The 25,451-nt window shown below is 46.1% G+C and overlaps 1 protein-coding gene across 1 annotated transcript in view; it reads left to right on the plus strand.

The window, feature by feature from the left end:
• Positions 1-16,627, plus strand: part of LOC115590089 (B-cell lymphoma/leukemia 11A-like) — a 37,988-nt gene extending 21,361 nt beyond the window's left edge. Inside the window, exon 3 of the mRNA XM_030431357.1 lies at positions 11,141-16,627. Within this exon, the coding sequence (XP_030287217.1) occupies positions 11,141-13,119 (1,979 nt within the window). The 3' untranslated portion in view covers positions 13,120-16,627. The remainder of the gene's footprint in view (positions 1-11,140) is intronic.
• Positions 16,628-25,451: the final 8,824 nt, after the last annotated feature.

Here is a 25,451-nt window from a genome sequence, read left to right on the forward strand (position 1 = left end):
CACTGACTTATTTATATGCGGTTTGTTAGCTGGTAAGCCTTCCAGGAGTGTAGGCATCGCGCCGGAAAAGAACTGCTGTGCTATTTAACGCACAGAGTTCTGACTCCGTAATACGCTGTCGTGTTTTTGCATCATGGCTGCATCGGCTGTAAGTACGTCTTGCAGCTGCCTGTTGTGGAATGTCTGAGCTCGTGGACCCTGTCTGTGCTGAAACGATGGCTTGAAGGTGGACTGAGTCTGCAATGCATCGAGTCAGTCAGTCAGTCAGTCAGTCTTCACATGTGTGTCCTGTCCTGCAGTTGTCTGTGAATAAATCCTTCTGTCACCAAAGGCGCACAGGCTTTCTTCACGTGTCCTGTTCATCAGCTCTTTCCGAGGTCTTGGCGCTTGTTTTGGACGTGTATTAACTGTGACCAGAAGGAGGAATTTACTGTTGTTTTTTTTGCTGATGATTCTTTGACTTTTGCTGATCCACCTGAGAAGTTTGTGCCTGTCGTTCTCTCATTAGATCTGTCTGTCTTATCACCTTTCCTCGGTCCCTTCTTTTGAGGAGTTTGTTGTGGTGCAGCGCACATGCACGCTTGCGCACAGCAGCACCACACATGTTTACTTAAACCTGATGACCCAATAGAAATAGCTCTTGCCCCCCTTTTGCCACCCTCCTTTTTTCTGCTCCTCTGCTCCGCCCTCCCTCCTTCCCTCCCCAGGGTAGGTGGCTATAGCCCCCCTTATAAACACGGTGATCTATAGGAGCCCTAGACCCAGACAGATTTTTGGCATGGCTGTGCAGGTAGCATTCCAGCACGGTTTGAGATCTTAGGGCCCTAGCCTCGTTAAAAGCCTGATTTATGCTCTACAGCTGGGCACAAAGGAACCTACAGGTTGGCTTCCTTAATTAATATCACGCTCGCTACTGCTTGGGCCTATGCATGTTCCTGACACACCTCTGGGGAGAGTAAGTGGAAGGGTCCACACGCTGTACTTTTAACAGCCCAGTGACGGTGTGGGTGTGCACAGAGAAGACACAGGTAGCTCCGTCAAACATGCCTTCAGACGATTCTTAAAGGGGGACCATGTAGCTATGCTGAAGACATTCAAACTTCCCTAAAATATTAATTAGGTAATTATATCAACTCAGACATATGTATTTTTTCCACAACTGAATAATAAAATAAAATAAATAAAATAAAGTCCCCAGAATACAGTTTGAAGGTGGAAAGGTGGCAGGGTCCGCCACATATAAACAATTGTTGTTTATTCAGTTTATTCGGTCACAAAGAAAAAGAGCGTTTGATTATTTAGTTTGTTTGAGCACCTCTCTTTTCTCGAAATTTCTTCCCCAAAACTACATAGTGCACCTTTAAAGTAAAACACAGCACTGACATGAATGCAGATTCCGTTGGAAGACAGAAGAATGCAGCTCATTGTGCTGCCTCGCTGGCCCTCATCAGGTCCTATTGTCCACCATTTTACTCGCTCCTCTTGCATTGCTCTAGCGGCTGATCAGACCACATGTCTTCAATTAGTAGGCAGGAATCTGGTACGGCGAGCCACGGAGATGAAAAATAGTGTGGAGCGTGGCCTGCCTTTGCCAAGCATATGGCCCATCCATCTTACCGACTGTTATTGATGGTAAACGTTACATGTAGGTATTAACTGGCTGCCTTCACCCCATTCTAACCCTACGGGCTTTTCTCTGGCTTGTACAGTACACCCCTGTGTCATCGGAAAACAATACCGTGCCCTGTAATGTACGATGAAACCTTTGTCTCATTTGATTTGGCAACCACTTCGCCATCACGTCACAAAGGTGTGGCCCTGGTTGGTCCGGTGTTGGTGTCAAGTTCCAGCGTGGAGGAGCGGTAAAAAGGGAACATTTGTAGGTCACTTTGGATATTTGACCACATCCTCGCTCCGCAACGTCTCCTCCCGCTTCTGTCAGAATGTCTTGAAGGGGCTGAATTAGGGGCTGAACAGGAGGCCATTTTGCAATTTTAATCAGGTTTTGGAAAGCATCTAGGGTTGAGAAATGTCCCAGCACTGTTCCCCCCCCCCCCCCCCCCCAACCCCCCCAATGAATTAATAATGGAACAGGAAATGGAGGGTCGGGTGAATGGATGTTGGTGGGTTGGGACTTTGAGATCTCACTGTTAGTGGCCGCATCCTTATTACAGGATCGGGGGAACATCATGTCTCAGACCTTACTCGTTGTGACATTGCAGTGAATTTAACAGGGTGAAATGAGGATTTAAAAAGGGGGGGGGGAAAAGGCGCACTGAACTTGTGATAGAATCATCCAAAGTCCACACTTCAGTTCTGCGGTCGCCACATGTATGAGTGCATCTCCCGCCACACTTTTTCTAAGAAAAATGGATTTGCGAGCTACATCTGACCCCGAGATACCCCTTGATCTAAAGAGTCCGGCTATTGATGCCTCCTTAACCACTCGACCACCGTGTGCACAGTCACACACAGCAGATGGGACGCGTGTTAAACCCTCATCCTCCACAGCTCCGGGCCACGGGACACTCCAACACACTGGCCCTCTTGTTTTAAAGTGCCATGTCCTTCCACAATGCCTTTAGGCTCGTATGCATAACGAGCTGCTATGGTTGGCCCGAGCTCACATGCCCTGGTCCTCTCACCCTGAGGTGGTAGGACAGGGTGAAAAATAACTGCATGTTTAAATCAGCCCTTGTTCACCAGTATCTGAATGATGGCCCATGCTCGAGAGCTTCTGGGGCCACTGCGAGCGTGTTCGGGAACAAACAACTGAGGTCAACGTTAGCCGTAGCTCTGAGTTTTCTAACAGGTTCCTATTTCTTCTTGAGTGTGGTATTTTACTGGCGATCAAAGTGCATCCGGAAGCCCAAGCCCACCTTCAGTGCCCTGAGATTAAGATAACGATGAGTCTCTTTCCCTGCTTTGCCCCTTCTCTTTTTCCTTCGCCTGGCTCTATGTGTCTCATTGTCTCTGGAAATATTATTTACAGTGGCGGAGCACCTCAGGCAAAGGTAGGAGGAGGGGGGAAAAGGCTTGTACGCACTGGCCTGATGGATGGTTTTTGAGATCTGTCCGGCTCCGAACGAGTGGGTGGAGAAGACGAGAGGTGTATGGCGGCACAGGTGTTCACAGCCAAAGGTAGCGTCCCTCTGAGCTTAAGAAAAGAGACTCGGAAAAACTATTTGTGTTATAGGCCAAGGGTAGAGGATTTCAGTGGTACAAGAAGGGTAAGGGAGAAGCTGTCTTTGTGCGAGTGTGTGTGTGTAAAGAAAGACTCGCTTTAACCTCTCTCAGTGCTGTCATCAGAACGCGTTAAGGAAATAGCGTGATGGAAGGAGGAGTAACAAAGGAGCATGCAGGCTGTATGAGGGACGGAGAGCCGGAGGGAGAAGGAATGACTCTATCCTCCAGACAGGCTCAAGTGTTTACTCAGTCCAGCCACACTCACTGTGGTTGTGTGTGTGTGTGTGTTAGTCCGGACTTCTATCAGCTCAGAGAAACCTCGACTGCAGGTCTGCGCCTGTAGATCACACTGAGTCTTTAACCCTCACTGCCCACTCTTCCTCTTCTACTATTAACTAATGTTTAATTAACCATTTGTTAATAAGGGTTATCATTAAAGGTGCACTATGCCGTTTTGGGAAGGGTTGTAAGCAGAAGAGAAAGAGCTTCATTGACTTTTTAATGATTGAAAAACTGAATAAACAAACTGACCTTTAAGGATCACACAGTTTCATACTATTTTACTTTGTTTATATGTGGCGGACCCTGCCACCTGTCTAGCCTCAAACCGTGTTCTAGGGACCTTATTTACCTCTACAGCTTTTTTATCCAGTTTTTGGAAAAATTTGTTCCCTAAAACTACACAGTGGTCCTTTAAGTGTTGCCCTTTTTTTTTTTTTATTTCCCTCCACATCTTTTATTTGTGCGTGTCACAATTTGCATTACCAAGCATTTTATATGGCTATATGCATATTTGTGTGTCCACTTGTGCCCTAAAGGGTTGAACACACAGCAGGTGGAAAAAATAACTGAAACACCAAGAAATTACGGGCTGAATGTAACGGCGCGTCACGCAGGTGGTGGCAGACAAATTCTCAGGAAGGAAAGTGCCATGTTCTTTGTGCATTAGAGGATGTGAAAACCAGTATCACACTCTTTGAGCAAGATCGGCAATTTGTACTTGATCCAAGGGTGCTGCGACCCGGCTGACAAAAAAAGTAGAATTATCTATTCAGGAAATGATTAACAACATTATAGCTGATCCTTTTATTTATTTATTTTTATAATTACTACATTTGGATTCACAGCAGGATAAAACAGATGATGTATACCTGCTCTTTGTGTGTCAGCTTTTGATATACATATCAGCTTGTCTGCAGTATTTTCATATTATTTTTCTAAACTTTCAATATTTGTCTGTATGTTACAAATATGCTGATTCAGTGCGGTGGTCATAACTGTGACTGTCCTATTAAGTGTCGGACCTGGTCCTGTTTTTTTGTGCCATTAGAACAACAACTGTCATGTTAGCTTCTTATGAGTTCTGTTAGTTCACAATATTCACCAGTCAAGCTTTGGATTATCAGAGCTTCTCTGGAAGCTTCATGATAATGTGACTGTAAGGTGCTCACTTCAAATCTTCATAGTCTTCATCCATGCGGTGTGTGTGCTCTCCTGTCCAGCTCCCTGCATGTCTGCGAAGACTGAAGAGGGGGATAGCGGGGAGGTCAGATACAGGGCCCTGTATGCTCCGGTGAAGCCGAATCGCGTCCTGGCAAATGGTATGCAGGCTCATAACGCGCTCCACTCGTCCAATAGCCAGAGACGAAACAGTTTTGACAGTGTCGAATGCCCTGCCCCGGGGGCCTTATCATCCTCCGCTGCTTGCTTGCCTCCCTCCCCTGCCTCTCCTCTCCTGATGCTATCTATCTGAAGATTTATGCAGAAATGTGCAGCTAGTCGACCTCCCTGGTCCCCCTCCATCCTTTCTGCGGGGACGCCAGCCTGTCATAAGCTGAGCTATGCAGAGATAGTGGAGCTGAGGCTGCTGGCCTCATGTCTTACGGAGGCTTTCACTTCAAACAGGGATGATGCTTGTAAGGAAAGACAGCAGATGCTCTCATCTGAATGTTGCAGCCTGAATTTTAGATAGTGAAGAAGGCAAACACTGTTCTATTGTATTCTATTGGCTTCCATTTTAATTCCATTATATTCTTCATTAGCCTATTTTCTCCATTCTGGTCCCCTTAAGCTGCAGTTTATTGAGACATATCTTTTCTTTGACAGAACACTTTTCACATTTCCCCTCTGAAGTGCTCAGAGACTCCTCGCCCATCTGGGATATTGCCCGAGTCCAAAAATACTCCTGCTTGATTAAGTCTTCTTATGTACCTGGATATGTGTGCTTAAACTGACACTTGGCAGTTTGCAGTTTCTTTGATTCCACTCCTTTATTTAATACCTGCTCCACGGAGCGTTGGCTTTTGTTGACGGTGGTTTGATCCTGTGAAGTGGATCCCAACTCAATAAATAATCTCTGCGGATGCTTACATAAGCGATGGTCCATTTAATTAGACTGGTTAAGCTTAGAAGCCCAGAGGTCTTTTCACTGTACCATTAGAGCTCGGATGAGAAACAACAGCGTGCGGCCTCCCACTGACGCTGGTAAGCAGAGAGCAAATAATGATCTGCATCAGAGACATGGCTGGCCCAGCCTATTATAAGGTCTGCCGGACCGAGCCGCACCCAAGCACGAAGCTGTCCAGCTGGGCTTAGTCGGGATGGATGAATGGATGGATAGATGGAGGGATAGAGAGACGGACGGACGGACGGACGGATGGGTGGGTTGGTGGATGGTCAGTTCAAACACAGTTCAACCGAGAAAAGATCAAAGGGAGTAAGGTTACGCCAGGAAACAGACAGCGGAGAGCGATGCTAATTTTGAAATGATTGTAGCAAGTGTATGACATACTAATGTCCACACACACACACACACACACACACACATGCACACACATACACACACACACAAACATGCACACACATACACACACACACACACACGCATCAATACATGGGCACAGTCATGTGGTCATACTTGCTAACAATGAGCATGCATGCAAAAGCACACACACACACACACACACACACATGCACACCCATTTGTCTATTGTGTATGGTGCTTGCATTCATCGGCCCCTGTGTGGGTGCCATCTGTCCATAATGGTTTCTCAGTGGCTCTGAGTGACGCCTCAGTTCCACTGTTGCTCTTATCAACTTTCAGGGGAAGGAGAAGGGGAAAGGAAAGGTAAGAAGTGTGAAAGTCTGATTGGAGACAAAGCCACAGCCAGCAGATTACTTAATACTGGGCACAGGCCCTCAAAGACCACCATGCATCTTTATCTGGCGATCTGCCTTCCCCCCTTTCCCCGTTCATGCCAGCTCGGCTTTTCTTGCCCCACTCTACCTCCCCGTCTTATGCTCTCTTAGTGCTCCATTCTCTTCTTTTTTTCCCTTTTCCACTTCTCTTCTGTGTGTGCGATGTGTGTTAGTGGTTAGTGGTCAGCTTCTCTCGATTGTGTTATGTGTGAGTCCAACACCAGCCAGTGTTGCAGGCCCCGTTCCACATCAGACTTGTAAAAAGGCTGGGATTTAGGCCTGTTCTATTCCCTGGCTGGCTTTCTGTTTAGTAAACCGTATTTCCTGCATCCGGCTTTGTCTCAGGAACAAGTGTTGGTCAAACAAGCCTTTTGTGTGTGGCCAGTGGCTCAGCGCACCACGACGAGTCTGGCCCGGGACAAAGAAGTGAGTGTATGAGCCCTGGTGTGTGTGGTTGTGGCGGACAAACAGAGGAGGGGGGGGGGAGATAGCGAGGTGAGGAGGGAGGTCAAGGCCAGCCAGCTGCTCTATCAGGTATTCTCACGAACAACACGGATGCAGAGGCTGATAAAACATCTTTGGGGTGATAGCATGCATGAGATGCCCAGCTATGAAATTAGCCGTGGAATAAATCCCACTGACACACTCAAGAGCCCCTGTTGAATTATTTCAGATTTAACTTTTTAGACCTTCAACTCAGGTGAAAGTCAAGACGAGATAGTGAATTCAGAAGAAGGGCTCTAATGGGTTTCCTCGGAGCATCCCCACCTTCTCCCCCTCAACCTGTCCTCTCCTGCTTCACCCTGCGCCCCTGTCCAATCCCTGACTGTGAATACCCTAATGACATAAACAGAGTCGTAATCACATTAACGCCAGCTACGGCTGAGGCACTCTTAAGAGGCACTGTATTGACAACCCTCCGTCTTCCCGAGGCACTCACTCCAACACCTATAAACACTTATGAATATTGGCAAAGACCTGCTATTAGCATAATCACTTTTCAGGTGTGTGTGAGTGCTCCCGAGTGCGGGCGACTGATAACTTTGGGAAATGGCGTTGACACTCTGTGCCCCCTCCACCACCGTGTCTCTGTACCTTTCTCTTCCTCTGTTTGGAAGACATGCGAGCTAATCCTGTTAGCTTCTTCCTCCATTAGCTAAATGACCAATATCAGTGAGAGCTGCGTGGTCACACCAGGACAAGCCTGAGCCCGCCATCAGGCTCGGTCAAGGACAAAAAAAAGAAAAAAAAAAGGGAGGTCAGGCCAAGTCTGCCAACTCTTGGAGAGAAAGTTTGAGGGAGTAGGCGCACAAGAAAGATGGCGGGTGTGATTGAGCGATGAAGGGACAAACGGACAGTTGATGGCGGTTTTACTTTTTTCTTCACGCATCATTAACCTGCCAACACGGGGTCAAGGTCATGGTTGTCTTGGCATCTGTTGTCTTGTTTGTTTGTGTTTGTGGCTGTGTTTGGTCTGCTGGGACGACGGGGGAAGGGGCTGCTGAGGCGATTGAGAAGGACTGGGTGCGTGTGATGCTGGCTTTGGGGGGTTGGGTCACTGACAATGGAGCGATCTGCATAAGCAAAGTGTACATGATGCCTCAGCCTCCTCCTGGACTGCTTTGTCTGGTCAACGCCGTTGTCTGGGACGGTGGTGTGAAGCAGCTACGTGCAGCCATATCTGCTGTTTGGGGAGCCGTCGTTTCCGCCTCAGCCTTTGCGTCATTTGGCCTTGTGCTTTCTTGCACGAGCCGTGGATCATACTCTGCGTGATAGCCTGTTCGTTAGACTCTATACTATAATAGCCTTCCCTTGCTTTGTGTTGCAATGTGCTGAAATGGCTTTGAAGGAGTTGTTAAACCCCCTTTCTCTTCCTCTTCGACTGTTCTCTCTCTCCTGTTTAGTTCCTTATATTTCCCTTCTTCCACTTTTCTGCCCCTGATCCCCCCTTGCCCTCTCTCTCTTATGCTCTCTGTCTTCTCTCCACCCCCCAAAGTCCCCTCTTTCAGCCCCTGCCATGAAATGGCAGCTAAGGGGTTGTCAGTGTGGTTTCTCCACTCTGCTGATCCTATTTCAAAGGGACCTGGAGATCCAGCGTGAGCCCCAGCTCTCCTGCTCTCCAGCCCTAACTCTCCACAGACTTGGAGTTAATGGAAGGGAGAGAAACAGACGGAGAGAGCGAGAGGGAGCTCTCCTTTATTCCATTAGAGGACATACTCGTTTATAAGATCATCTGTCCTCCCTCGCAGAGTCCTCTGCTCTTCTTACCAGCAAGAAGAAAAAAAAAATCTTCAAGGCTGTCAAACACCTTGTCAGACTGTCTTTTCTCCTTTTGAAAAACTGTCCTTCCATCCCGTTGAGGACAGCTATTAAGGACAATAGTGGGCTTATTTAGATATCTTCTCTGCCGTTGTTGTGAATGTGTTGATGCCCATCAATGTGTCCACTGCTTGGATGGGAATAACAATTATCGTCGCTGCTTGTGGCTTGAGCACAGTTTGTCAAATGTCCACAGATGGGCTCGTGATTGCATAGCACGAGACATGCTGTTTTTTTGATACATAAGAAAAGGGACTGACTACCGGCTTTGAAGTGCCGAGTCGCGGCTCTTGTGCCCTTCAGAAATGTGGTGTGTAGTCGTCAGGAAATGTCCCCTTCACGGCACACTTCTCTTCTTACTTCCTTCTTTTCCCTTCACGTCCACGATCACTGCTTTCTTTCTTTCCTCTGACGGACACGGCTGTGTCTCGGAGGAGAAGACGACATTCTAGCCAACCCGCCCCCCCATCTCCCTCGCTCGTCCTTCACAATAACAGAAAAAATTCATCTATTTTCCTCCTTGTGCATACACACTCTCTGCTCGCGCATTAAGGCAGCGTTGAGGAAGTGTGGATAGGCTGCAAATCAAAGCAAAGTGAACAGGAGAGACCAGGTTATTGCAACCGTTTTACGAGTGATATGGGGCTTTCTATTTAAGCTATAAAAACACACACATAATCAGGAAACATACATATAGCCAAAGCCAATGTAATGGGCACATTTTATTTGTGCTTATGAGAGAGAGAGCAAAAACGTGTATGGGCAAATGGCTTTTTTATGATGGAAAAATTCCATAGTGGGTCAAAGCCCCTTGCAGGTGGCAGCAATTAACTGTAATTTTTGCAGATTGTAATGATCCATAATTTACCAGTATACCCCCCTTCCAACTCTTTTCAGTCAAGAGAAAAAGGTTTGTGTGTAGGTTTGATTGGGTGCACATTTTATGCCGTGTTCTGCTCTTTAAGTGAGATTGTTCGGAGGGGGCCACGGTGGCCGTGGACACATGAGACGGAGAGGAGAACCACAAAACGCCAATCTGCTCTGACTGCAGCTCATCCACAACATCCCTCTTTTCACTCAGCAGCCATCCTCTCTGCCTCACCCCTTTGTCTCTCAGCCACAGCAGGCTTAAAACATGCAAGACTGTCCATCCACCATCTTAGGGATCGCTCGCAGTCGCAATCACACACACACGCGGCCTATCTTCCTCCCTCGCTCTCCCTTGTTCTTGCTCTCCAGCACAGTATAGCCGTGGTTTTGGGTTCAGTGTCTGCAAATGACTTCAGAAAAATGCCCTCCAGTGAAGAAAGAAAAAAAGAGAAGAAAGGATAAGAAAGCCAAAAGATGAAAGAGGGAGCACATTTGCAAGTGGCGGATGCTTCTTATTTTGCATATCTCTCACTTCTGCTTTCCCCTTCTTCTCCTTTTCTATTCACCTGAGAGGATTTAAATAAATCCATAAAGCATGAAATATCAGAAATAGAAAAGTAATGCATGAAATGCATTTTCATTGGAGCCTCCCCACCCACACACAAACACACATACAGAATATTCCCTTCTGCTTCCTCTTTGCTGTGAATGTGTGTTTTTTGTGATAAACGCTGGTACAGTTTATTAACATGTGACCTCTTATTTGTATGCAGCATTAATATGCAGCATCAGATACATGTCCCACTTTAGCCCAGCTAATTCTGTAAACATAGCATTGGAGGGGAGATGAGTGTGTTTAACGAGATTAGGCGTGCATTGTCAGGCAAATCTCCGGTCAGTGTGCAAGTGCTATTGAAAGTCAATTATTGTTTGAAATATTCCTATGCCTGCTCAACTGTGTAAATTGTGTATTTGCTGCCTGAGTTATCGCTCATTATTGTTTTATTTATTCTTTTGTTAAGCCCTCACCCCACTGGAAGTGAACGCTGGTTTGAAAAAATATATAAAATGCATATTTAATCTTTCACATCTGATAAGGTTCAGGATCTCAGATTTTGTAACAACAATTTTAAAATGCGTTGTGTAGTGTGTTAAAATTCAGTCATGCTTAATGAGCACAGAAGTAAAAAGGAAGATTTTTTTCTCTGTGTTTACAAAATCATTTTTATCCAATTATGTTGCACCAATTCAAGATTTTTAAAATCTTTTTTAAAGCTTCTCTCTCATCACAGTCATTTTGGCCAGATATAATTGGTGATGTAATGGGGGCTTGTTTTGAGAGTGCTAGAAAAGGAAGAAAAAAAAGAGCAGTGAATGCGTAGTTCAAAAAATGAAATTGGTTGGCCGCTAAATGCTGCTACATTCCTTCACTTTCTGATGATCGTATTGGACATTTTGTAATTTAAAACCTCACTTTCATCATTGAAATGTCATAAACTGTGTCCATTTTATCATTTTAACGGGCCAATTCTAAAATTTGTTTCTCTCTGTGTCCCTTTTTTGTCAGATAAAGATGAGCCCAGCAGCTACACCTGTACCACCTGTAAGCAGCCCTTCACTAGTGCCTGGTTCCTGCTCCAGCATGCCCAGAACACCCACGGCTTCCGCATCTATCTGGAGAGCGAGCCTGGCAGCCCCCTCACCCCCCGCGTGGCTGCAGCTCCTGGGATGGGGGGTGACTGTGCCTCCTCCCAGCCTCCCCTCCATGCTGTCCACTTGGCAGATGGCAGTCCCTACAGCCTCCTGAGGATGCCGGGCTCTGGGTCCGGCCGGGATTCAGCGTCCACACCTCGTGAGGGCCGTTACCCCCGAACGCCACCGCTGTTCAGCCCACCGCCGCGCCACCACCTCAGCCCCGACGACCTGGCCCTGGCAACCCACCATCCCAGCGCCTTTGACAGGGTGTTGAGGCTGAACTCAGTGCCGCTAGAAACCCCTCCGAGCATGGACTTTTCGAGACGTCTGCGTGAGCTGGCGGGGAATGCCACTGGGGCTTCACCGCCTCTCTCCCCTAACAGGCCCAAACCTATGCAAAGGCTGCTACAGCCATTCCAGCCAGGTTCTAAGCCTCCATTTTCCGCTACGCCTCCCCTCTCCACCTCTCAGTCACCTTCTGGCTCACGCTCCACCCCCAATGCCGTATCAAATGCGGTCCAACCGGGCACACCTCTCAAAGCAAAGTCGTGTGAGTTCTGCGGGAAGACCTTCAAGTTCCAGAGCAACCTAATCGTTCATCGGCGTAGCCACACGGGGGAAAAGCCATTCAAGTGTCACCTCTGTAACCACGCATGCACCCAGGCCAGCAAACTGAAACGACACATGAAGACGCACTGTCAGAGCAAGTCTTCGACGCTCAATGTCAAGTCAGATGACGGCCTCTCGACTGCGAGCTCTCCTGAACCGGGTACCAGTGATCTGATGGGCAGCGCCACAGATGCTCTCAAGTCAGTGGTGGCCAAGTTCAAGAGTGAGAACAATGGCCTGATATCTGAAAATGGAGAAGAAGAGGAGGAAGAGGAGGAGGAGGAGGAAGAAGAAGAAGAAGAGGAGGAGGAGGAGGAAGAGGAGGAGGAAGAGGAGGAGGGGGAGGAGGAGGAAATTGAGAGTAAGCCTGGAGCCGAAGAAGGAGAGGGAAGGAATGACTATCGCTTCAGCCTGCGGCTAGAAGGGGCCCGCCACCACCAGAACAGTGAGGCCCTGCACCCCAACCGCCGGAGCTTGTCCCGGGAGCCTGGTGATGAGGACTCTGCCATGGAGTCAGACCGTGCAGATGATGGAACCACTACCATCAATGGCCTGGGACCTATATCCACTGACAGTCTGTCCAGGAAGTTGCTGGGTGGAGGGGTCAGCCCTGACTCCCTCAGTCCCCTGTCCAAGCGCATCAAGGTGGAGAAGGACCTTGACCCGCCCACGCCCACCATCCCGAACACAGAGAACGTCTACTCCCAGTGGCTAGCTGGCTACGCTGCCTCACGACAACTCAAGGACCCCTTCATCAACTTCACAGGTGGGGACTCCAGACAATCGCCCTTCGCCTCCTCATCGGAGCACTCGTCAGAAAACGGCAGCTTGCGCTTCTCCACTCCCCCCGGCGAGTTGGACGGGGAGCGGGCCACTTCCGGACGCAGCGGCACCGGCAGTGGAGCCAGCACTCCCCACGGGAACGGCAGGCCGAGCTCCAAGGACGGCCGCCGCAGTGACACCTGCGAGTTTTGTGGCAAGGTGTTCAAGAACTGCAGCAACTTGACAGTGCATCGACGCAGTCACACTGGAGAACGGCCCTACAAGTGTGAGCTGTGCAGCTATGCGTGCGCCCAGAGCTCAAAGCTCACCCGCCACATGAAGACCCATGGACAGATGGGCAAGGACGTGTACAAATGTGAAATCTGCCACATGCCTTTCAGTGTATACAGCACTCTGGAGAAACACATGAAGAAGTGGCACAGCGACCGCCCTCTGGCTAATGACATTAAGACTGAGTAGGCAGAGAGCAGCATGCTGGCAGCTCTCTCTCTCAGCTCCCCTGGCTAAAAAGTGACCCTGGCTAAGTAGCCAATAAATTGGGGGAAAGGACAACAGGGTTAGACACCAGTACACGGTACAGCCCTGTTATCATCCCCAACTGGAAAAAGCTGAATGCATGATCCAACATCGGGGCAATACTATTGCATCAAAACTTTTTGAGCCTTTCTATTGTGCAATAATTTACACGTTTTGTATTTTTTGTAACTGGACAGCATGCTCGGTGTGTTTTGGCTACTTAGAGAGAACATTGTCCTCGGCTGGTGGGTTTGGTTGTACACGTGTTGCTGTTGATACTTTTGATTTTCTTCAACGTAAAAAAAAAAAAAAGGTTAGAGAACCCATGCTGCATACAGTACGTACTGTTTTACATATCATGTACAGTTTTGTGTTCAAACATTGTGGACAGTGTCACATTATCAAAACATCAAGACAAGCAGGGTCACACTTAAAACAGATCTTTGTGAAAGATTTTCCATGCAAGATTGAGATAAGAGATATAGAGTATATATAAAAATTGGGCGGCCTATGAAATGCTAGGCACTAGCGCCATGAAATATTTCTTTGACAAACAGCAATGAAATTAACAATATGGTGTGAAATGACAACAAAGAGTGCCTTGGATATTTTACCTGCATTAGTTAATCCTCCTTTTTGCTATAAGCTCGGAGTTTCAGCTAGAGAAGATTACAGGACATTTTTGTGCACATATGGAACAAGCAGGTCCTTGCATCAAGCACCTGTACGACCCCTGTCGTTTTGTGACTTAGCATAAGGAACCAGTTGAAACAAAAACAAAAAAAAAGAAAAAGAAAAAAAAAGCTATGTGTATCTCTGGTAAATCATTTATCTGCCTGACTCATGTATATTGTTATTCTCCAGATTATGATTCTGTTTACTGGCATGTTACATGCTAACAAAAGGAGTAGGAGTTTGGTGTGTAGAGTTTTGGTTTAGGAGTTTATGTTTTTCCGGTACACGTGTACCACACTGAGAGGGTAGTCTGACGAGTTGTTTTAATAACCAACGTGAAGCTCTTAATTTTCCAGAGTGTTTATTTTCTTTGAAAATTAAAAGTTTGCAGGTTTTTTTTGTAAGTAGCACAGAGTTATGTTTTTCTTCAGTGTCAGCAAGCAGGCAGTTGTAGCCAGCAGCCATTTGAAGACCACAGAGTGGGTTTTTAGTTGTTCTAAGCCAGACAGATTTTGGGTGGTGGGGGTTTGGGTGGGTGTCCGAGGGTGAGGGTTCAGGGTAGCGGGTGGGGAGTGGGTCGACCAGGTGTCTCTACAATTCAAATGTTTATGTCTTTATAGCGCTTATTCTCTTTACCGCATTAGATCTTAGAAAACCCCTTAAGTAATCTGAAACCTTTTTTTTTATGAATTCACATTGGAAATGATCTTAAAATTAATCTCCAAATAAATGAAAAAAATAAATAAATTGGAATTTAGTAAACACGTTCACCTTCAACACGAGTCAAATGTTCCAACGTTTTTTTGTTATTTTCAGTTAACATGCTGAAGACCTCATTGTGGTAGTTGTATGTTTTATCTCCATCCCCTGCCACTGTTGATGATATAGCACTTGTCACTCTGCCTTGGATTCTGTATCTGTCTCTCTAATCGGAGGTACAGTCGGTTGAGTATAAAATGAGGACCGGATTTCAGATTCGGGACTACCTACGTGCACTGTTCAATTTTCCCAGTTTACAGTTGGACGCTCAAGGGAAAACTTGCTGTTATGCTGACAGATTAGTGTGGTGTCATTGCTTTGCATTACAAACAGAGAAAAAAAAGCAAAAAAAAAAAAAAGCAAAAAAGCAAAAAAAAAAAAGAGGGTTAACTAGAAAGTGTCGCCAGCCATGTCTCCTCCTGAGAACTGAACATCAGTTTGGCTCTCGGGGGTATCAATGCAGGAACCGCCATAGAAATATCCTGCTTCACACCAACTATAGAAATATACCGCTCAGTACAGAAAGATAAAAGTTCTACAAATTTGATTTAAAAAGATAAGTAAATTGTGTTGTTGAGTTTTAACACTTCAGTATCTTTAGGGGAGAACCTTATTTAAATTTTGTTTAAATTTTTTTTATGTTCTTGTTTTTTGTCGTTTCTCTTTCTTGTTTTGGTGAGATCCAGGACTTGATCACTATGTAATGAAATGTAATGAACATGTCTCTCATCTTTTTTGCCTTTACTATACACAAGTCTTCAGGTTGAACAAAAATTTGCATTGGGGAGAGATTTATGATATATAAATATATAGAGAGAACTTAAAACACATAGGAAAATGCACACTCTTGTAAGTTCCTATGTTCAAAACACATTTATGGTCTACTTTTTTCCTGTATTTAGAATGGTATTTGAAATTAATGTTCACTTAGTGTAGGCACTTATAGTATTTATGTTGGAGCCTGTATTTTTAACTGTTTTGCCTGTACTCTTTAAAGGTTTCAATGTACCCTTTTTTTCTGTAGTGAAAAAAATCCCAACAAGCTGCCACCGTATATTTTCTTAATTTGGCAGGATAATATAGTGTGAATAATTTGTATGCTTGAAAATAAGTATGTTTTTTGAAAAAGAAAATGTTGTGGTGTTCCCCAAGGGTGAGAGGTCATGTAATGGCCTTTTCAGGCAGTCCCGCTGGAGTGACCACAATGAGGTAAAAACAGGTGGTTGTACATATCTTTTTAGTTTGTTTTATATATTTTTCTCTCCTGCCATTTTATATGCAGTAATACAAGCTATTGTTGGGTTTTCTCAGTAGCCAACTTTTTACTGTCCTTGAACATGTACCACCTGATAACATTCCAGCCGTTTTTGAAAAAGACCTTTTGTCATATGCAATCAATTCAACATCAATCTGAAAAGCATTTATTTTTTTTTGCTACAATTTTTTCTTTTTATTTAGAATTCTTTTGTTTTGTTTTCATTGCCAAAAGAACCATGGTGCTTTATAATTTAAATATGGTACATCTCATATGCAAGGCATATTCTAAATATAACAGAAATCCTAGAAAGACAAAAGTTTGGTACATGTTATCATTGCTGATGGTATTGAGGTACATTTGAGTTTTCAGCCTGATTTCATCCTGTGTTCTGTATTTACTCTCAAGCTATTTGTTCTGAACTGAACTTGAAGTTGACCATCGGCATTGGTCGACGTTATTTATTATGACTATACACACACACGCACACAAACACACACACGCTCTGTTCAGAACAGAGTCACTGCAAAACAAAATCAGTTCGTTTTTTCCCTCCCTTCTGATGAATTGTGATGGCTTAATTTACTCTATTTGATGACCAAAGGTCATTGACCAACATTCATGAGTTCTTGCTCGACTTACAGATTTTGTTCTTGTTGTTGTTTTTTCAGTTACGGAGATGCCACTCTATTTTCAGCTGTTGTCTGCATTATTCTTCACTCAGCCATTTTGTCTTGAAAAAAATAAAAAGTATTACATACATATCTGAATTTGGTGCTTTTGTTCTTTATTCGCATACTCATAGAACACATCGTATCAGACATTTGAGAATACAAAGATCCACCAATACACCCACATTTGAACACACATCAGGCTTAGTACATAAACTACAATGTACCCAGGTGTGTTTGCATGACTCAACTTCACCCGTCATGGGGGGTGGAGGTAAACCACCATATCTCTGGTCTGTGGCCTTGTCAGGTCAGCGAGGCGTCTGTGTTTTATCTCCAGCAAGCCTCCCATCTCCTCTTTTCTCTCTCTCTTGCCCCCATCCCCCTTTTTTCCCCACCAACACACCTCTCTCGCCGTTTTCCTCTCTTCTCCCCTTTCCTTTTGTGTGTTTTCTGTCTTTTTTATATATCCTCCTATGTCCCGATCTCTCTCTCTTTTCTTCTGAACCTCTCCCTTCCTCCTCCTCTCCACCGCTGAAGCACTGGAGGGCAACGTGACAGACTAATCGCTCTCCTTGTCCGAGCCCGGCGCTGTTTGCCTAGCAGGGCCAGATTAAAGTTCACAGATAGAGAGAGGTTCCTGCTTAGGCCAGGTGTTGACAGTTAAGATAAAGCAGAGTCGCAAGGAAGTGGGGGTGGTTGGGTGGGTGTTGGGAGGGAGGAATTGTTGGCCTGTGTGTGTGTTCTCGCACATATACACACACTTATAATGTTCGGGAGGGTGGTTATCCCCACCCCTCCCTTCTCTCCAATCTCCCAAGTTCAATGTCAAGAGAGCAACAATGCTCTGGCCCACAAATCCCGCCACCAAACAACCCGTGCATAGCAGACATACTTTTCCCATAGCAGACTCTTGGCCCTTGCCTACCGTCCTCGGCCCCCCCTCCTCTTCCTCCCTGTGTAGACATATGTCCTTAACTCGTAAAGGCAACAGTCACAGATCTCTGACTGAAAGACATGCAGCGAGTAGTCCTGTTTGAACAGCTTTCTTCATCAAACTTGTTTTTCATTTGTTAAACAAGCTGTTGGAGGAAAATGAAAAGTGTTATTTTTGTTACTCTCATTTCTAGCAAGTCTTCGGGGGATACACTGGCTCTCTTCTGAAGGGCAAGAATTTATTGGTTCATTATGCTAATCAAAACTAGTTCACAGACACTCTTGCAAAAGATAAAGATCCCCCCCCTCGCTCTTCCTCCCCGGCTTCACCTCTCTCTCTGTCCTGACTTGCCTGTGTGTTTAAAGCAGGGGAGGCCTCCCAGGCATAGCTGGGGAAATCCTGTCCAGGAGAGAGTCGGCGCGCTGAATCGACTCCCTAATCCCCCTAATATGCCACTTCTCCCTGTACGCTGCTCTCCGTCTTCCTCCGTCTCTCTGTCGCTTCTGCTTCAACTGTCAGTGGATCATCCCTCTTTATCTCTCCTATCCCCCTCTTTTCTCCATTCCCCATACTCTCCCCTTCTTTGTCCATTCCTCTTCCTCTAGTTCACGCCTCTGTTTCAGGCTCATTTTTTTCTTGGGCCCGAGCCCGTCTCACGAGTGTCAGTGAGTAGAAGAAGGCTGAGGAGCAGAGATGGAGAGGCAGACTGCAGCTGTGCTGTGGTGCAGTGAAGAGGGGGCCTCGTCCGGGCTCCTTGGAACAATATAAAAGCACTAATCACCCAGGACAGCTGACACCCAGTGCCTCACACATACACACACTGTGCTTCACACACACACGCACACAAAGATCTGAGGATTGCTAGCAAAGGGTGGAAGGAGAGGAGCTCTGCCCAGACAAGACTCACAGGTCTGGCTCGGCTAGAAAACAAAGTCTGTGTTTTGTCTATGGGGCAGCGACGCTCGGGGGCTGAAAGTGCTTTCTCACAAAAATGCGCATACAGTGCGGCGGTGCATGCACACACTCATACCCACTGTACAAAGACGCGAGTGCATGCACACACATGAAAACTTAAAAGGCAGTTAAAAGGCAGCACAGGAGTACACAGGCGATTGTCCCCTCATGCACTTCTGTACGCAGACACAGAATCAAACACACATGCTGATGCCTGAACAGAAAACCACATAATGGATTGGGTGCATGCACGCTCACACACACACACACACACACACACACACACACGCACATAGACACACACACACCTAGACACACACACACACACACACACACACACACACACACACACACACACACACACACACACACACGTACGTACACAAAAGTGTCTTCGGGAATGTGACCTTTTCCCAAAAGCCTCCCTTTCCTGCCCCGGCTCCCCTCCCCCTCTGGCTGTGTGAAGACTGAAGGGGTCAAGGGTCAGGTTTTGGGGGGCTGGAGATTAGGTTTCACATGACTGAACACCTTTGTTGGGGCAGGCCAGCAGAAAGGAAACGTCCAGGAGGGTAGCTGTGTCTGTCTGAGGAAAGAGAGAGAGAGAGAGAGAAAGAGAGAGAGAGAAAGAGAGGGTGGGGGCTGGGAGAGAAGAGGGACAGAGGGATGGATGGATGGAGGGGACGAGGTTTAAGTTGAAGTCTGGTCAGGCTGAAGTTGAAGGGCAAGAGCGAGGAGGAAGAAGAGATGGAAGGTGAGAAAACGTGAGAACATTAAAGAGAATAGCAGAACAACCTCACCCACATTCCTCACCTTATAGCCCCTTCTCCTTACACCTCTCCTCCCCTTAACCCCCTCTCCTTTCGCCGTCTTCTCTCGACCATTCTCCATGTGGCTTCTGTGCCGGGCTGCGGCCAGCCAGTGTCCTCAGTGCCTGCTGGCTGCGCCGATCTCCCCCATGACCACACAGCGAGAAGAAAGCCCCAGCCAAAATAGTAAACTGGATCACAGCAGAATCCCCCTTCCTCCTCCTCCTCCTCCTCCTCTTTCGCCTTCACAACATCTGAGTTGTAGTCTGCCCGCTAGACACTATGTGCTCTAACTGGCAGTGAAAATCTTGGCAGAGACCCGCATTACCTCGCTTGTGAAGTATTGCTTTAAATGTCTGTGTGTGTGTGTGTGTGTGTGTGTGTGATTTTTTCCCCTTTTTCTCAGACCTAGAGAGAGGGATTTTAACGACGTGCAACAGTTTCGACTAAATGAGTCACAGAGGTGGGACTGGTACTGCTGATGGCTTCCAGATAAGGTGAAAACTTTGACCCCAGAGTGAAAAAGAAGGACAGAGGGTGAGGGGTGTGTGATGGGGAGGGGAGGAATGTCTTAAACACCGCGCTGACCATAATTGAGCGGACTCTTTTGGTTTCATGGTGTGCAATCAGATATGAGCCTTAAGGTATTGCCTTTATTACCGACCTTTGGGACGTCTGACATTCCCAAAATCTGTGCCGCATGTTACTCATAATCCAGATCCACAAGTGTTTGTGCTACTTTGTGTGTGTGTGTGTGTACAGTATGTGCACTCATACAAGTCAGCACTCTCTGTGCTGTACAGTATCAGTATGTGGTTGGTCTACGCTGAAGGGGTTTCCTTTGGCACACTGCAGGGGTGGCTCATTCCAGAGCATGGGTGGTTGGAGGCGAGGGGCGGGTCAGGGGGTGAGGGAGGTGTGGCGGGGCAGGGACAGTGGATTCCAGAGAGTGGCTGATCTGACCTTGAACCACGGGGCATGGAGCTCAGAGTGTCACCGTGCTCTTACAGTAGCTGCAGCTGCCAAAAACTGCATGTTAACGTGCATGCGTGGACATGTTGCACAGATGGATATATGTGCTAGTAGATGCTTATGGCCATATTTTTGTGTCGTGTGTGTGTGTGTGTGTGTGTTCTCCAGGTGCAACGCTGCAGGCAGAATTTATATGACCACTTAAACAGGGTCATATGATCAGTAACCTCTGACTTGTGTGTGTTCTTCATGGTACTTGCATGTGTATCTATGTGTGGGTGAGGTGTGTGCAGTGGGAGACAGTAGAGCGTCTGTTTACCGTCCTGGGAATAAAGGGGCAAAGTTCAACCTCTGGCCTCTTTATGCCACTATGTTTCAGTGTCAGTTAGGGATGGACACCAACTCAGAAAAATACATCATTTATTGCTTGTGAACTATGTAAACCCCCAGGACTTAGCTTTCTGTAGCTATTGCTGTTTTTTCCTGTCTCTGATGTGTCCTGGACTCTAGCTTTCAACGATGACACCAAGATGTAGGGAAAATATGGAAGGGGAGAGGAGGGACTACTGACTGTAGCTTCATATTTACCAGTTTTACCAGTTTTAAGAGGTACTTATCAAACAAAACAACCAACTGATCAACCAACCAAGCAACCAACCAACTAATCAACCAACCAACCAACCAAGAAACCAACCAATAGGACCAACCAACAACATGAAAACTCAAGCTAATCATATGGGTTTAAAAACAAGCAAAACAAAACGAAAGGAAAACATGGTTGATCCAAAATTGTCTTTGCTGGAGTGCAGAAGGAATTAAAGGGGCATCAACTCAGCACATATAGTACAACTGAGTCAGTGGGAACACACCATCATGAGAATAAATAGATAAAAAAAGATATTTATTTTATGTCCCTCATCTGTATGGGATGTTTACCTTCTTTTATTCACCATGACCACTGTCTTAACCAAGATTTGGCTGCAAAAACATAACCGCACCTTAACCGTGTTATATTTGTTATAACCACAATCTTTCCTGAGCAGAAGGGGTTTGACCTCTGCATTTTTTTAAAACCCTGCCTACAGCCCTCGTCTTATCCTGTTCACATGTATAGTTCTTTTGTGTTTGCCTAATGTTTGCTTTCCCCATTCATCCTTATCTGTATTTACCTCGTATGAATTCTCACGTCCCTCGATGTGTTTGCGTGTATTTTTGGTGTATACGCTGGCACTGACCCTCCCCGTGGGGGCTCAGCGGACCTCTCTGAGCCACTCCAGCTGTTGCGGGGGTGACAGAGGCTAAGACCAGCCTAGGCTGAGGGGTGAGAGGGCTCGGGAAGTTTCTGGAAGTTTCTGAGAACTGCCGCGCCACTCCTGGTTCACTCCTGGTTCATTCCTGAGGCCCCGGGGTCAAAGAGAGCGGGACAAGGGGGAGGAGGGAAGAGGGACTGCAGGGCCACGGTCACATGCTTGACCCGCCAGACTGACCTTATTACACCCTGCACATACTTCCAGCTGCCTGCAGTATTTACAGTTTTTGTATATGAACTTGTACATCTTTTAACTGAGCTCTGCCTAATGTCAGGGTCAGGAGAGAGAGAGTTTGTGTCACATCCATATTTTGAATTATATGATCTCTCTCTTAACTCTTTCTTTCCCCTTTTTAAGTCTTAATCTCCATTTCAGCCATTACACACTGAAAATACACCTCATGATCCTCATCTACACGTTTTCTTTCCTTTGTGGGTCTTCAAAACATCATTCCAGTTGAGCTTAACTTGCACGTTTTCAGAGCCTTTGCCCACATACCAGGTCGCTACCCTCCAAACTACTCCAGGGGGTCGCAGGAGTGCGGTCGACTCTCTTGGACCAGGCAGCCTAATATTCTGTTTTTTTTTTATGGGGCCAACCGGTGGTCTTTAGTAGGGACACATTCACTGTGGGCCTCCTGTCCTACAAAGCGCTTGTCAGTCATTGTGCTGAACTTGTGTTGTTTCTATGCAGCGCTCGGTAGCACAGCTGTCGTCAAAAGACCCAAGGCTACTCTCTCCTCGCTTGAAAGAAACAAACAAACAAAGCCGTAAAACAAGAAAATGAAAGACAAAAAAGGGTCACAAATAATGAGGGTACAAAAACCATCTTGTCGAATTGCACCTTGGGAGCCTGTCTTCAGGAGAAGTGAGGGGTAAGAAGCTTCTGAGCGGACCTGGGGCACAATGGGACTTGGCCCCTCCTGTGTTACTGTTAGCCAGGCCCTTTGGATGAACTTGTCTCCTTTCAGCTGGCGCTCTTATGCCCAGGTGTGTCCTTGTGTGTATGTGTGTGAGTTTGTGTGTGTGTGTGTGTGTGTGTGTGTGTGTGTGTATCCACAGCACTGACATCTCTTTGGCCCCAAGTGCTCCATTGAAAATAAGACGGAGAGCGGAGCGAATGAAAAGAGATAAAGTGCAAAACAAGGATGAGAGGAGGAATAAAAGAAGAGTGGCTTCCTTGCTTTTCAGGGCAAGGACAATGTTCAGGCCTTTCTCCCACGCTCTGTTCAACACTCTCTCTGCCCCCGTGGTCTACCAAGTGTCCAACACCATCACTTTATTTTTTAATTCATGAAAAGGCATTCACTAATTTCATGTTTAGTGCTCAGCTTTCTAGTGAATATTTCAAGCGAAGAGATACACTTTCAGACAAATGCAAATTCCAGAATTTTATGGTTAAAAATTAGCCTCATTATTAGTTTTAAATTCTGGTTACCGAAATAGAAGCACCAAAATAAATATGACACTTTGTGGGAAATAGGCAATTTTGCTTGCTAATTGGATAAAGGTTGCCTCCACTGAGCCACCACATACAACAGATTTGACACTGTGTAACCAAACAAACACTTTCTTCAATAATCAGAACTAATATTTTGTCCATACTTTCCCAATATTGCAATCATCGTGCAGATCTCTTGGGTTGGGTAGTGAGCCAGCCGGCCAAGCAGCCATCCAGACAGGCCGGTGAATGGCTCGATGCCAAAGCCAATTGAGAGGTGCTGCTGTGGTGGAGAGCCAGAGGGGAGATGGTCATCCATTATTCATCACTAAGCCAAATAATCCCCAACAGAATTGGTCTGGTCTTGTCTGGCCCAACGGTTGGGGAATGGATGGGATGGTCCGGGGGGCAAGAGGGGAGGGTTTCTGGGGCTGGGGGGATGGCAGGTTTGAGGGTTTTTTTCGGGGGAGGTTTAGTAGGATTTTTTCGGGGGGCTGAAAGGGGGTAGCGAGCTCTCTGTAAGGGGTGGGAGGGGGCTTCTTTGAGGATTAGATGCAAATATGTCTTTGATAGCTTTCACAGTCTGGGAGTCCCATTCTGTTTATGGATATTCATATTAAGTCTAATCTTTGGAAACAATCCCTGGCATGGAGGAGTGAGAGGCTGCTGGGATGGGGATGGAGCACAGAAGCAGCAGGGGGTTCGGGGGATGGAATGGACCTGAATGGGGTCTCCCCTGACCCAGATCAGGGCCAGGACCAGCACAAACCCTTATGCTGTGTGTCCGTGTGTGTGTGTGTGTGTCCGTGTGTGTGTGTGTGTGTGGGTGTGTGTGTGTGTCCATGTGTGTGTACTTGTGTGTGAACCACCTAGTGGACCAAAGACCAGGTTAACAATGACCCTGTGTCCCATCCACTGAAAGCACCGACGTGTAAATACGCAAACAACACACTTAAAGACACACAAAGATACATACTCTTGTACAGATACACACGCACATAAAGACACACAGACAAAGCGATGGCACTCCGTCAGTGTCACGGGCAAACAACTTATTCAGACACAACACAGCCTTCACCTCCTCTGCCGCTCTGGTTTTCTTTCTCTGTGATTTATCTGTGTGTTTCGTCCTCGACGTGGATCCGTGTCACTGTTTTGTCTGTGCGTCTCTCCCTCGAGGCAACTGCTTGAAGAGCATAGATCAAGATGAAGAAGAAGAAGAACAAGAAGAAGACCCCTCTTAAGCTGGAGTCAACAACCAGCAGCTTTGTCTCCGTGAGCGCACGTCACCTGGTAACCAAGGTTACCTGTTCAACATCCTCTAGACAAGCCTGATTGATGCTGTGGACATGAACATTCAGTCTGATCATTTTCTCCATGATGTGTCTCAGCTTCACTATCTCCTGTTTGTTTTTCATCATATATGCCAAACAGCAACATTTTATAGTATGTAATGTAAAGTAACTTGATAATTATTTTAAAGTTGAACAGCATATGCACCAAGGGGGAAAAAAAGCTCATTTAGCAGCTCTTTCCCAAAAAAAGCACTGATCTGCTCTCAGACACACAGAACTAATACTAGTTTAGTAGAAGACACACTTCCTACAGATGTCCAGTGTGTGAACAAACTAGAGGCAGGTAAGTAGTCAGCGAGCCTGTAGACCAGCTGTTCAGCTGCAGTGATGCAAAAAACAAGACAAAGCAAGGCAAGGTGTTTCCTTTACTGATTTAAAAAATGTGCCATTAATAAGGGATGAGTGGAAATTTCTTAAAACTTAACCAAGACAAACCACTTACTGTGTTTTTGAGGACACTGATTTGTTTCTCTGAGACCTGTATCAGCGACCTGACCTGGAAAGCATTCTCCTTCCCAAGAACTGTTGCCAAACTGAGGCTGTTCTTACCGAAGCAGGCTGCAGAGAAGTTGACTCATGCTTTTATCACAAGTGGTTTGGACTGCTGCAAAGTTCTCTTCACTGGTCTGCCAAAAAAGGTTAGTGGGAAAACTCCAGCTAGTTCAGACCTCCACTGCCGGACCTTTAACAAATACTAGTAGCAGAGAGCACATTACTCTAATTTTAGATACCCATCACTGGCTCCCCGTTCTTTTCTCTAATTTTAAGATCCTTTCACTCACATACAAAACTCTTAATAACCTAGCACCTTCTTAAGTTTCGGACATTTAATCCATCAACAAGAGCTCTCAAGTCCTCTGATAGTGGTATTTAAATTTTTCTTGAACAAGTAGGGAAGATGCTTTTGAACATTGCCCCATTATTATTATTATTATTATTATTATTATTATTATTATTATTATTATTATTATATGATCAATAGCAAACAGCCAACAAATAAACATGGCAAAGAATGCAAAACTCTTATCATATCCAAATGAAAGATGTCAGCGGCACTTTAAAATGACACACGACTAGCCCAGTTCAGCAGGTGCTAAATCAACATTCAAAATAGCCTGACAGATGAAACAACGGCAGCCAC

This window comes from Sparus aurata, chromosome 1, assembly GCF_900880675.1.
Source record: "Sparus aurata chromosome 1, fSpaAur1.1, whole genome shotgun sequence".
NCBI lineage: Eukaryota > Metazoa > Chordata > Actinopteri > Spariformes > Sparidae > Sparus > Sparus aurata.